The 13,427-nt window shown below is 48.8% G+C and overlaps 1 protein-coding gene across 1 annotated transcript in view; it reads left to right on the top strand.

The window, feature by feature from the left end:
• Positions 1-3,537: 3,537 nt before the first annotated feature.
• LOC118080878 (sodium- and chloride-dependent creatine transporter 1) overlaps positions 3,538-13,427 on the top strand; it is a 28,972-nt gene continuing 19,082 nt past the window's right edge. Inside the window, exons 1-3 of the mRNA XM_060271267.2 lie at positions 3,538-3,909; positions 8,154-8,402; positions 12,716-12,847. Coding sequence (XP_060127250.1) covers positions 3,879-3,909; positions 8,154-8,402; positions 12,716-12,847 — 412 coding nt within the window. The 5' untranslated portion in view covers positions 3,538-3,878. The remainder of the gene's footprint in view (positions 3,910-8,153; positions 8,403-12,715; positions 12,848-13,427) is intronic.

The raw sequence follows: 13,427 nt of genomic DNA, 5'->3' as shown, positions 1-13,427 counted from the left end.
GAGGCTGTGCCTCAGCCTATTTTTCTAAGGCATTAACCCTCACTCCTCGGCTTGAGAAAAGGGGCCTCCAGTGTATGTGTGCTTGCCCTGTGAGCCTGTTTGCTGCCTGCTATATAGGGAGACTTAGCCACGCCGTGGAATTGTTTGCTCACAGGGCGCCATGGCAACCGGGCAAGCCGTCCATGGGAATGTGCTCCCAGTGCCGATTCTCATGGGCGGCATGGGGGTGGGGGGTGGGAGGAAGCGTTAGCCGGGCTGGCGAGAAAAGGAGGGAAGAAATGGGCATTATCTCGTATGGGCAGGAAGCTATAGTAATCTCCATCCTGCACATAGCGCTTCCCCGCTTCAAATGGTCAAAATGCTCTGCGTCGCCGTTTCCTGAGTCATCTTCACGGCTGCCTGAAGACATTTTTGCTGCTTGAGGCAGAGCAGCAAATGGCACCCATCCAGCAAATAAACTATTTTGTCCTCAGGTGGTCTAAACGGCTTTCCCCTGGCAGCGGGAAGGGGTTTGTTTTGTTTTTGTCTGAACTATTTATTTTTGTGTTTTTATCCTGTACAGTATTTTTATCTCGCGAACCGCCCCGAGATCTTCGGATTGAGGGTGGCATATAAAGAAAGAATTTTTTTGCTGTGAGGCGAAGGCCAGAAGCGGTCGCTTATCGTTACTGAATTTATTAACGGTAAACGACAGCTTCAGGCCTCCGCCTCACAGCAAAAGTAGCTGCCTGAGGTGGCACCGGCTGCCTCACTCTCCCCAACGGCAGAGCCGGCCTTGCTTGGAGGGTAGGCCCATATTCTCTCAATGTAACAAGAGTGAAGGAGAGGCAAAGCTGAGCAACAATGGCTTCTCCAAGTCCGCCCAAAAAACTCATAGCTGTGTTGACACCAGAGACGTGTACAGGCCTTCCAGAAGAGGCGTTTTGGTTCATTCTCACTTTCAAATTCTTCCTGCCCCAGCTTATCTGTTCTTAGGAATACCACCTCCCTTCACCACCCCAAGGCCGCATGTGTTTTGTACAACATGGAGCAATCTTTTGAGAAACACAGCTTCCCTTTAATGAAACACAAGTTTCTCAACCTCAGGAAGAAGTTTGACACAGCCTGGTGCTATATAAACAACACGGACACCACTCGGTCTAGTGGGTAGTACATTTAAAACTTGTTTGGGTAATCTTAATATTTTAATTTTTTTTCTATTTTCTTTTTTTGATATCTAGGCAGTATCATATCTTCCCTATGAGATGTACATCCACAGCATTCTGCTTTCTCTAGAGGCATTAATTTTATCCTCAACGGAGCCATATAGCAACTTGCTATGGCTTTAATAAGCATTTTCCAATATATCGGGGCAGGCAGCCTTTTTCAGCCTGAGCCTTAGAGATGCAGTCCAGTGGTGGGGCATGGCCAGAGGCTAATGTAAGGTTACCAGATGTCCCCATTTCCTGGGGACAGTCCCCAGATTTACAAATCAGTCCCCTGACAAAATCCATTGAAGTTGAAAAGTGTCCCTGGATTCATGGGGGGGGGGGGGAATCTGGTAACCTTAGGCTAATGTGGGCCAAGAAGTGAGTGTCAATCATAACCTTTGTACAGTCAGTTCCTGAACACACACCTCCATAAACCCCTTCCAGATAAGCAAGAGATATAATAAAATTTAAGGACACATTTCAGCCATGTAAAAACATGGAGGGTGTGACACAAGTCTGAGGAAGTGGTGTGCCCCTTCACCAAAGTTTTTATATTCTTGTCAGATCAACTGTGTTGATATATTATACCTTATATAATTTTTTCTGTTTTCTCTTTGTTAATAATACTTCTAATTCACTTTCCTTCCTTAACATATTCCCTCTAGATTTATTTTGGACCCAAAATTTGGTAGGCAGACATCATTACTTTGATTCAGTTGTTTTAATGTTGCCTTTTCCTAACCATTCCCATTCTTTTCCCCAAATTAATTCACAATACTTCTGCACAAATCCCTTCCCACAGGGTCACCGTAAGGCTAAACTCCTTTTTAAATTTGCATGTTGAAAACAGATTGCACTATAGGATGAGAAGCCCCAGCCACCTTCTTTCCTCTTCCTTCCACCACGAAGATACTTTAGATTCCTATTATTCATATTTTGTTAAGGTATTTTCCTAAATCAAACCAATCGAACATTTCATTAATTGTGTTATGTTTGAGAGCCAGTGTGGTATAGCAGTCAGAATATTGGAGTAGGAGCTAGGAGACCAGGGTCAAATCCCCATTTGGACATGAAACTCACTGGGTGGCCTTGGGCCGGTCACTGCCTCTCAGCCTAACCTCACAGCATTGTTGTGAGGTTTAAATAAGGAGCAAGGGAACCACTACCTTGAGCTTCTTGGAGAAAAGGAGGGCTCTAAATGTAATGAATCAATAATACGGTATACTTAGTAATGGTAATCCCTTTATTATTTCACTAAGTTCCCTTTGCTACTCTCTGTCCATTAGAACATTTATATAAACTTTCCCACTCCATCAATTGCTTTTCTGACATTTTGAAAGAATCATAGAATTGTAGACTTGGAGGGTCGGTTTGGTCATCTAGTCCAACCCCCTGCAATGCAGGAATATTTTGCCCAACCTGGGGCCAAACCCACGACCCTGAGATTAACAGCCTCATGGTCTACTGATTAGAGTTATCCCAGCTTCCTCAATATAGACATATTCTGTTGTTATACAAACCCAGGAGATATTTAAATAAGCCTTTCTGGATTGCCCTTTACCAGTGTATTACAAATTAATGTTCTCTCTCAATAGACGGTAACCCTATTTCCAAATACCTCACTGCGCAGCGTCGGCTGCTTGGCAAGGTTCATCTGCCTTCCTGATGGCCTGTGGGCTTCTCTTACGTGGCCGTCTGAAACCTTAACATTGGCCGCTTCATCATAGCTGCCAAGTTATCCCTTTTTTTAAGGGATTTTCCCTTATGCTGAATAGGCTTCCTCGCGAGAAAAGGGAAAACTTGGCAGCTATGCGCTTCATTTTAAGCAACCGCGGATTTTAGCCACAGGAAGGTAGATTTAGGTAAACAAACTCCCTTGGCCGCAAAGCTAAGATGATGCTTGCGAAAAAGCCTGGGTGGGGTGGGAGGAGGGGAAGGACTTCCCCAGAAAGTTTAGGCATAAATCTACCCGGGAGGAGCCTGTGTAGTTGCACAAACTATTCTGCCCCCCACAAGGAAAGGGTTGCAAAAAATGGTTGATTATTGAGCGAGTCTTGTTTTCGCTCAACTCGGATCCCCGACTAGAAAGAGGAACCAAACCTCTGCGCCTGCTTTGCGCGCCTTTCGCTCCTGCGCTTGCAGAATCCAGGCCCTGCTCTCTCTCTCTCTTCTTTCTTTCTTTCTTTCTCTCTCTCTCTCTGGCTCCACCCTGCCCACTGGTGCACCTGCTCGCCTCCATCATCTCCCAGTCCCAGCATTTCCATGGTACCCAAGCGCCACCCCGGACTCCATCTCCCGGCATGCAAGCGGCAGGCCTGATGCCAGCAGCGCCGGGCCAATGAGGCGCGAGCGGGGCGGGAGCCAAACCCGAGTCGCAGCTGCTGCCTTTCTCTGCTGCGCCTCTGCTGCGAGGAACCACAAGCCTCGCTGCCGGAGCTGAGCGATGGAGAGTCGTCTCAGCGCTGCCCGCGCCGCCTGGTTCTGAGCTCCAGGCCCTGCCCAGACCGTCGCCCGCCCCAGACCGTTTCCCTGGTGTAAATCCCCATCAATGAGGTTCTTCCGTCTCACCTTCAAGTGCTTTGTGGATTGCTTCTGAGACCGCACCGAGATCCCCAACCAAGACCCGGAGCCAGCTTTCCCGACACCCGACACCCGTCTCAGCCTCCTGCCCGCTAGCCCAGTGTGCCAATGGCTCCAGTGCCCACCGAGACCTGCTCAGGTAAACGCCGGCTTCGGAAGTAGGGCCGGGTTGCATTCCGGGGTGTGGGGTTTCAGGGAGTCCTCGTTTCTCCTACCTTGCTTCCTGCTGTGGATGGGCTCAGGTAACCGGTGGCATGCCACCTGCGAAGCATCACTGGCGACCCATCCGTGGCCACCCAGTGGACCCAGGTGAACAAAGCAGTGCCCCGTCCCGGCTCGGGTGGGAGACTTAATACAATAGCCTCCCCACTCTGCTTTCTAATGCTGCCATCACCAAGCCTCCTGAGATGGATGGGCTCAAGCAGCCGGGCTGTATCCGCCTTTTGCCTCGCCGGCATCTCTCCCCGCCTTGTGCCAGAAGTACGTCCTGTCTCTGCCAAGGTGTTCCTGCTCATTGCCTCTCCCCTCTCTCTGCCAGGATGCCCTGTGCTTTGCAGCTTTCCATGCTGTGCCCGGGGCACATACTTTACTTACTTTATGACTCTCCCTCGCTGTGGCCGCATCCATTATTTCCCCCTCTCCTTTTGAAGGCAGGAGTGGTGGCACTGGCAGGAGGTTTAATCAGAGTTGGGGGTTCTTTTGAATACAGAACCGGGAGGGTGAGTATTCTAGGGGAACTCATGTGGAGTCAATGGGCTATGAACTCAGGGTGTGTAGTCTAAATCAGCAGCAGCCTCCAGCTTTTTCAGATCCAGGGCCCACCTTTAACCGAAATGTGCATTTGGAAACAGATTTCTTACTGTTATTTATCTATGGTGGTGGAGCTGCTGCCCTTTGACCCACCTTTAATCAGCAGTGCACTACGGTTGCCATTTGGCACTGGATGCCCACATGTCCGAGTCCGAAGCAGTTATCCTGTTTGCGGGTTCCCCATAGTTCATATAGGCTGGTTCTCCAAGACGAGGGCAGCTGGCAAAAAGAAGAACTTGGAGGTTTCTGTGCATCAGTCCCTTATAAGGCAGCAACTCAGCTGGAGCAGAAGGTGTGTGTGTGTACATTTGTGTGAGAGAAAACAAGATTGTTTTGTGTGCAACCATCAACCTCCAATCACCTCCTCCCTGCCCTCATTCCTTTTTATTGAGAAAGCATGTGCTCTTCACAGCATTGCCCAAAAGAATGCCCGTGAGTGGTGCCAACTAAGTGGCTGATCTGTACCCAGGCGAGGGAGGGGGGGTAGGCAAGGGTGTCCGGCAGCCTCAGCCCCACAAGTGGGGAGGATTAGCTCCGTCACATGCCAGGGCCTTGGATGCATGTTGGCTGTGGGGGGAGGGAAGCCAGACGACAAGGAAAAGGGGCTTTGTGTCTGGGCTGTTGTTTGCTGCTTTGCTCTGCTCACAACTATTGTCTCTTCTGGGGGCTTTTTTGTTGTTGCTCCTGTTGCTGTTGAAAACAGGTCATTCCCACCCTCCACCCTGGTTTTGCAGAGGCTGCTCAACACAAAAGGAGATTTTCAGGGCTTTCCCCAGAGTAAGGTTGTTTTCTTTGAGGAATTTGGGTTGTCCGTTGAACGGGGCTGGCGAGAGGCTGGGCTCTCAGGTTCCGCTGTGAGTTAGGATGGTGCTGGAATGGAAAACACCCTTTCCAGTGCAGACCCCCACGTTTCTCCTATGAGCTTTGTCTCTGGCATGCCACTTCTTTGCTGGCTAGAAGGAAGGGGAGAGGAGCCGGCTAATTCTCTCTTCGGCTGCGTACACGCCACACATTCAAAGCGCAGTCCCCCCAAATCCTGGGAACTGCAGTGGGCCCTGGGAATTATATGCCCAAGAGGTAAATTGCGGTTCCCACAATTATATGAGGTGAGATAGTGTGCTTTAAATGTGCTTCGCGTGTATGGAGCATACGCAGCCTTTATTTCCATCGCTTCAGAAAGAAAGAATTAAAAAGGGATCCCGCAGCTCATTGGGAGTGGGGGAAATGGAAACCACCATGTGCAACAACCCCAATAAGCACTTCAGTGTGTGTGTGTGTGTGTGTGTGTGTGTGTGTGTGTGTGTGTGTAAACCCACTGTGAGTGTGATTCCTGATGTGCGGGTTCCTGTGACTCCCTCCGCATGTGTATGAATGTGTGGATTCAGCATCGCTGCCTAGTGGGTGACTCACCACCCTGCATTGTGACGTCGAAACTCGGACTCCAGAATGAGAGAGGGTGGGTTGTGTGTGTGTTTCCCCCTCCCCTTTAAAAGGGTTTTGCTCATTATGTAAAAGGTAGGCCTGGAAAATTCCTGCCTTCTTTAAGCTGCTCAAGTGTTTCTGAAGTACTTGGCGCTTGAAGAAACGAGAAAGCAGAGATGGGCCTCAAAGGGCAGGCCGTGATGCCAAGCTAGCTCCTTGGCACAGTCTGAGGCAGATTTTCAACCTGGGAAACGAGTGCCACTCCTGCCCTGCCCAGGCCAGGGAAGCAATAGGCTCCAGAGCAAAGCCATAGCATTAGGGGGAGTAATTTAACCCACTGCTGGAACCCGCAGGAGAAGGCGAGAGCTCTTGTGCTCTGGTCCTGCTTGCGGGTTTCCCACAGGTACCTGGTTGGCCACTGTGGCAACTATTAACTGTGGCAACTATTAACACTGATTAGAATCCTTACACCACCTGTAACTTGATATGAAAAGGATTGGGGCAGGGGTTAGGGCAGCACCCCGATGTTCTAAGGCAGCAGCTAGAGGCACCAAAATGTCACAAGATGTAGACTCAGATGAGACCTCAGAGATCGCCTAGTTCAGCTCCACGCGGGACCTGCAATACCTGGATGCAACCACTGCGTCCCTAACAGGTGGGTGTCCAGCCTCTGCTTCATTGCCTCCATCGGAGAGCCCACCCACCTCCCAAGGTGGAATGTTCCATTGTTGAACAGCTTTCGCCAGTTCGTTGCTCCTAACCCTTTTAGCTGAATTCTGCTTCCTGGCAATTAACACTGGTTGGTTCTGGTCCTGCCCTCTGGAGCGACAGAGAGCAAATTCCTCCCATCTTCAGTGGGGCAGCCTTTTAGATATTCGAAGATGGCCATCATGTCTTGTGGAGTCTTCTCTTCTCCAGGTTATAAACTTACCCAACTTTTTTTCAGTCGTTCTTCTTTGTTTCCAGGACCCCTTGTATTTTTCTTGGTCACCCTTTCAACTGATCAATGTCTGTCTTACAATGTGGCACCCAGAACTGTATTTTAGGCACAGTTGGACTAGTGCAGACTAAGAGTAGAACTTTTGCTGCTCGTGATCTGTTAATACAGTCTGTGCATTCGTTTTTTACGCTGCTGTGTTTCACCGCTGGCTCATCCTTAGCTGACAATAACCTAAGATTCTTAAATCCTTTCCAGCTGCATTAATACAAAGCTAGGTCTCTTTTCTCAAACCTACCAACCTCACCCAGCTCCAATCCTGTATTTTTGCTTATTGATTCTTAGTACCTATTTCTATTGAATTTCTATTGCATTTCATCTTGCTGGATTTGGCCCGGCATTCCAGCCTGTTGAGGTCTTTTTAAGACTTGGTTCTGACTTTTATGGCATTAGCTTCTCCTCTGTGCTTTGTGCCATACCCTGATTTGATAAGCTACTCTTTCGCCCAAGCCGTTTATAAAGATGTTTAGCAGCACAGGACCTTAAGACGGAGAGCTGTGTGGCATTCAAGACCTTGCTCCAGGCTGATGCAGTGGCATTCATGAGCAAGTTGCTCGGTATGGCTGAAGGTTGCTAAGGTATAACTAACCCATAGTAAGTGATCTTGCAAATGACACTCAGGAAAGGGTGAGTTTCCGTCGATCATTAGGTTTCCTCCCTAAAGTATCTCTCCCAGGGTAAAAGCAAGCGCTGCTGTCCATTTGTATAATTAATAAAAACTAGGCAATTTACAGCCTGTGAAGGAAATAACTACTAAACAAGGACAAGCCACAAAAATGTTACTTTCTTTGATACTAAATTTTGACCGATGCTCATGTCTTTTGTTTCTTTGTCATGTGTTACGTACTGTTTTACTGGTATTTGTATGCCGAAAATGAAACAATACAAGTGGAAGAGTAAATTCTTTCAGATGACTTCTGAACATTCCGGTTCTGTTTCTTGCTGAAATTTAAGTTTCTAGTCCTGTTGGTGGCAAAGATAAATGTGAAAGTTGGGTGGCAAAACGTAGAAGAGACGCGTTCAAAAGGAGGAAGCCCAGGCTAATTATCCTTTTCAGCTCTCGTGCAGCCATACATTGCGATTGTTCAAAAACTGGCTTGATCCCCTGCACCTATTGGTTGATTTGACTAATCCTTTGTTCTTTGCCTTGACAGAGGGCAGTGGGTGCTCAGAGCTGGCTGAGGCAGAGGGTGCCGAGCCGACTAGTGGCACAGCAGAGTCCACCCATGAAGGGAGAGCCATCACTGCCCCTCTGGTGGTACCCGTGGGCCCCGGGAAGCTGCCCGTTCCTGAGCGGGAGACCTGGACCCGGCAAATGGATTTCATCATGTCCTGTGTTGGCTTTGCTGTGGGGCTGGGCAACGTCTGGCGCTTCCCATACCTGTGCTACAAGAATGGAGGAGGTGAGGAGCTGGCTGCGGGGGGGGGGACCAGGTTTGGTGGGTGAGAGCAGGTGTCTAAACTGAGTGTGAGAAGACTCCTCTCTGAAAATGGACACTCTTTTTTTGGAGGAAGTAAATCATTTGATCTGGGAAGAGGTAGCTTCTAGTAACTTGCAAGGAGCAAAATCATCCTGGTGCCCTGTAGTACCTAACCCATTTTTTTGTTGTTCCTATGGCTATAACGTGGACCCAGGTGGCGCTGTGGTTAAACCACTGAGCCTGGGGCTTGCTGATCAGAAGGTCGGCGGTTTGAATCCCTGTGACGGGGTGAGCTCCCGTTGCTTGGTCCCAGCTCCTGCCAACCTAGCAGTTATAAGCACGTCAAAATGCAAGTAGATAAATAGGAACCGCTACAGCGGGAAGGTAAACGGCATTTCCATGTGCTGCTCTGGTTTGCCAGAAGCAGCTTTGTCATGCTGGCCACATGACCTGGAAGCTATACGCCGGCTCCCTTGGCCAATAATGTGAGATGAAGCGCGCAACCCCAGAGTCGGTCACGACTGGACCTAATGGTCAGGGGTCCCTTTACCTTTTTATGACTATAACATCAGCTTCCCTATTCCGTGTCCTGACACATTGTGGGCAGCTTCTTCTGTTCGCTTCTGGTTAGCCTGGGTCAATGCAGATGAGAATTTTTTTTTTCATCCCTAAGTGGTAGAAGACTACCGCGAGTATACAAATAGGTGTGGGGTCTGTTGGTAGCAAGTGATGTATGGGATTTTACCATGTGCTTGAACTTGACACGGAAGCAGCATGGAATCATAGAAATGTAGAGTTGGAAGGGACCCCCAAGGGGCATCTAGTCCAACCCTCTGCCATGCAGGAATCTCAGCTAAGGCATCCATGACATATGGCCGTCTAACCTCTGCTTAAAATCCTCCAAGTAAGGAGAGCCCACAACCTCCCGAGGGAGACTGCGAGGAGCATGACAACATTCTCTCTGCTGCCTGTGAATATGCTCACAGCCTAACTAGTCCCATGCACGTTTAGCTGTGTGCTAAGTTACCACTTGGTAAAGAATCATGGGGCTATATCCAGCCAAGTACTGTTCAGAGTAGACCCGTTTAAATTAACAAACCAAAGTTGGTCACGTCCATTAACTCCAGTGGATCTACTCTGGGTAGGACGAGCATCGGCTGCAGCCCCACCTGACCAGTCAAGCTATACCCTCGGATTGTGACTTTTGCAGCTGCAAAATTTTGCACCGTCCCTAAAATGTGCCTAATCCCTGACCATGCATTATTTCTAATTGGGACCTGGTTAAGTAAGTAAGGCTGGAGACAAACAGTTGTTTTTAAGAGGCAAGAAAGTGACTCAATTTTCTTTGTCCCACTGTCAGATTTGGAACCTTTATTTTTTTAACCCACTCTACAGAATCCTTTTATCAGAGAAGAAAAAAGTGGGACACATGGTGTTTCCTGCTTGGCAGGGGGTTGGACTGGATGGTCCTTGTGGTCTCTTCCAACTCTATGATTCTATGATTCTACATGCATATACTTTTGAGCAAAACTCTTTCTTTCAAATTGCTTCTAACTATGGCGCTGTGGTTAAACCACTGAGCCTAGGGCTTGCTGATCAGAAGGTCGGCGGTTCGAATCCCTGTGACGGGGTGAGCTCCTGTTGCTTTGTCCCAGCTCCTGCCAACCTAGCAGTTCGAAAGCACGTCAAAATGCAAGTAGATAAATAGGAACCGCTACAGCGGGAAGGTAAACGGCGTTTCCATGTGCTGCTCTGCTTCGCCATGCTGGCCACATGACCTGGAAGCTATACGCTGGCTCCCTCGGCCAATAATGCGAGATGAGCGCGCAACCCCAGAGTCGGTCACGACTGGACCTCATGGTCAGGGGTCCCTTTACCTTTACCTTATCCAAGGATTGCCAGGCTCTGGCCCAGGGATGGGAAACCTCTGCCTCTCCAGTTGTTACTGCACTCAAGCAGCCCTGACCAGCATGACCAGTAGTCAAAGATGTTGGGAGCAGTAGTGGTTCCTCGAGCCTGACATCCCTGTTTCCTGAAAACCTTAGTTTTCATTCCACATGGACAGGGGCTGGTCCAAGGAAAAACTGGGATAGCTCTGCACGTGCTCAGAGGCATCGTTCTGTATTGTTGCTCTGCTTCTCTTAGACCCAGCGCTGAAATCAGATTCCTTAGCTGAGCCTTCTGATTCAGTCCTGGGTTCTGAATCGCAATACTCCTGCTCCTTTCTGCCCTTATCCCTCCATGTGGGACCTTAATGGCTTTCCTTCTGCCCTGTATTCATCTCTCGTGGCCACTGGGAAAAGCATAACCCACATACCCAGCTGAGGAAGTGTGTGTGCAGCATCACATGATGTTCCAGAGGGGTGGGAAGGCGGGGAGAGCGAAGGAGCCGCTGTGGGTACTTTGCTCATTGGCTTCTCAAACCTTAGCAGGGTGGGAAGATTAGTCTCAGTTCAATGAGACCAGATGAGTGAACCTGAATCCTCTGACTGGCACTGGTAGATTTTGCAAGCGGATTCTGTGCTGCCGAGCCGAACGGTCTGGGATGCTTTTCTTTCAAAGGGTTTTGTAACACAAGAAAGAGAGGGGCGGCGGACAACGCTTCGTCTCCGGCAGTGTCTGAAAGTACAGCAGGCATCCCTACCCACAGATGCAAAACCACTATGGAAATCATCAGATGAATCATTCTGTGCCCCCGCTGATTTATTCGATCCACGTAGTGAGCAACACAATTCAAACTGGGTTTATGTATAACCTGCTTCTAAAATAGCCAATTTGGGGGCCAGACGGCGGACACAGAGGAGATTAAATCAAGGCCATGTGACTCCAGAACTAGCAGAGTGAAACAAACCACCTTTAAAGGCCACTGGGTCCATGGATGTTAGCCAGGTGGAATTCACTTGAAAACAGAGTAGGTCCTAGGCCTTGTCCATTGGTTTGTGTCCATAGGATTCAGTTTCTAGGACACAGCAGCAGATGCTCAAGAAAGCATTGCTTGCAGTGGCCTGCACCGCATGCCAGGGAATGCCTTCAGTGCAGTGGAGGGGGAGGCTAGAAGCTCACATGCAAACAGGGCTCCTCCTGTCAACTTGTTTGTTGAGCATTCATCCGCATTTTGCTTGCGGAAAGCTTACCCGGAGGGAGGTGATTGGATGATGTCTGGTCCTTGCTGAGACTTTGTTCTGGCGGGTTGGTTGATTTGAAGTATTTGTAACACGATCTTCATTGAATATTTTCAATCCCAGAGCAGGGAAGAAGCAAAAAAAAACAAAAAACAAGTAAGTATATATACAGTGGGGAAACAACAATATACAAAATTACATATATGTTTTTAAAAATTCTTGACATTGTTTTTAGAATTGGTAAAGCAGGTTTTACTGTTTTTAGAGTTTAAGGAAATGATTTCTTTGTTTTCAGAACCCGAGGTTGTGTGTCTTCTGATGGCTTTGTGCTATGAAACTCTGAGCCTCACTTAGCTTGAGGACAGGGAATCTGCTTTGCCTGCAGAAGGTCTCAGATGCAATCTTTTGTGTATCCGCGTAGGACATTTCCCTTTAGTCTGTAAATGCTGGAGAACTGCTGCCAATTAGTGTTGACAGTGCTGGGCTAGATGCTCCTAAATGTACAAGAACCCATTGCAGAAGTAAACAGGAGCTAGGGATCAACATCCCCACCCCACCTTGAATAGCAGGTTGGTGAACAACAAGGGAGAGAAAGACGTGATTCCTGCATTACAGGGTTTGGACTAGATGACCCTTGGGGTACCTCCCTACCGTGTAATTCTATGAAAATGGGGAAGACACTCAGGATCTGACTCCTAGCATCCATATGAAACTGCTGAGCCAGGCCAACGGCTTTTTATTTAATTTATTCATTTAATTGGGTTGTTTCCCTTCACTGTTCTGTACAATTTATACTCAAACCAGCTCACCAAAAATAAACCCTCTAAAAATATCTTAACAATGAAATGATTTAAAAGTTGGGGGGGGGGGAATGGCACAGTTTATGTGCAATTAAGATGAGAGCAGCACAGAGCGAAAGATTCCAAACAGAGCAGAAGACTAACCATGTCTACTCGGAAGGAGGCTTACCCCTAGGTAAGTGGGGTTAGGAGTATAGTCTAAGCGGGCATCAAATGCTTGCTTAAACACACACAAAAAGAGAGTGAGGATGACAGGACTCTCCTGGGAGGGGTTTCCAGAGTTTTAAGGGGTCACCACCGAAAAGGCCCCGTGTCTCATGCCCCTCTGCAGTGCTTCTAACAGCGACAGGGCTGACTCCCGATTTCTGCACAGGTGTGTTCCTGATTCCGTATCTACTAATCGTCTTTGTCGGGGGGATCCCCGTCTTCTTCCTGGAGGTGGCCCTGGGGCAGTTTATGAAGCAAGGTGGGATCTCTGCCTGGAACATCGCCCCACTCTTCAAAGGTAAAAGGCTTGGAATGTGAACCGCATAATAAGCAGGCTGCGCTTAGGAGCCACAGGAGTTGCTGCCAGGGAAAAAGCATATTCTCAGGGCCAGCTTTAAGCTTTTGGGTGCACTAGGCCCAAGAGATACCTGCAGTGTGCCTGCCTCCTTGCTTCTGGGCCCAATCCATACAGCCCTGCAGAGGGAGAGAGCCCATGGGAAGCAGTGGGGCCCCTTGAAGTGGTGTGGGCCTTTGCAGGGGCCCAACACTGGCCTTAGGTAGCTCCAGAGAGTCTCCTAGCAGAACAGAGGTTTTTCCATTTGTGTTCTGTGGGTCCCCAGCGCGACATAGAGGCGTATTAGGGGTTCAGCAACAATAGACATGTTTGCTTGAAATAATGACGTCCTTCCTGAACAACTTATCCCCTCCCCCCAAGTACATTCAGATTTAGGAAAATGTCAAGGGCTCTAAGAATGCGCTCTCATGTAACCTGGGGCAGGGCTTGAATTATATAGGGGCTGGGTGGAAGGCTGCCCCCTTTTGTGGCTGCCCGCCCCTCAGCCAGGCCCATGCAGAGTGCGGGGCGCCCCGGGCCTTAG

The sequence above is a fragment of the Zootoca vivipara genome, chromosome 2 (assembly GCF_965207765.1).
Source record: "Zootoca vivipara chromosome 2, rZooViv2.hap1.1, whole genome shotgun sequence".
Classification (NCBI taxonomy): domain Eukaryota; kingdom Metazoa; phylum Chordata; class Lepidosauria; order Squamata; family Lacertidae; genus Zootoca; species Zootoca vivipara.
The sequence above is the reverse complement of the archived record's forward strand: the minus strand, read 5'-3'. Positions and strand labels throughout refer to the sequence as shown.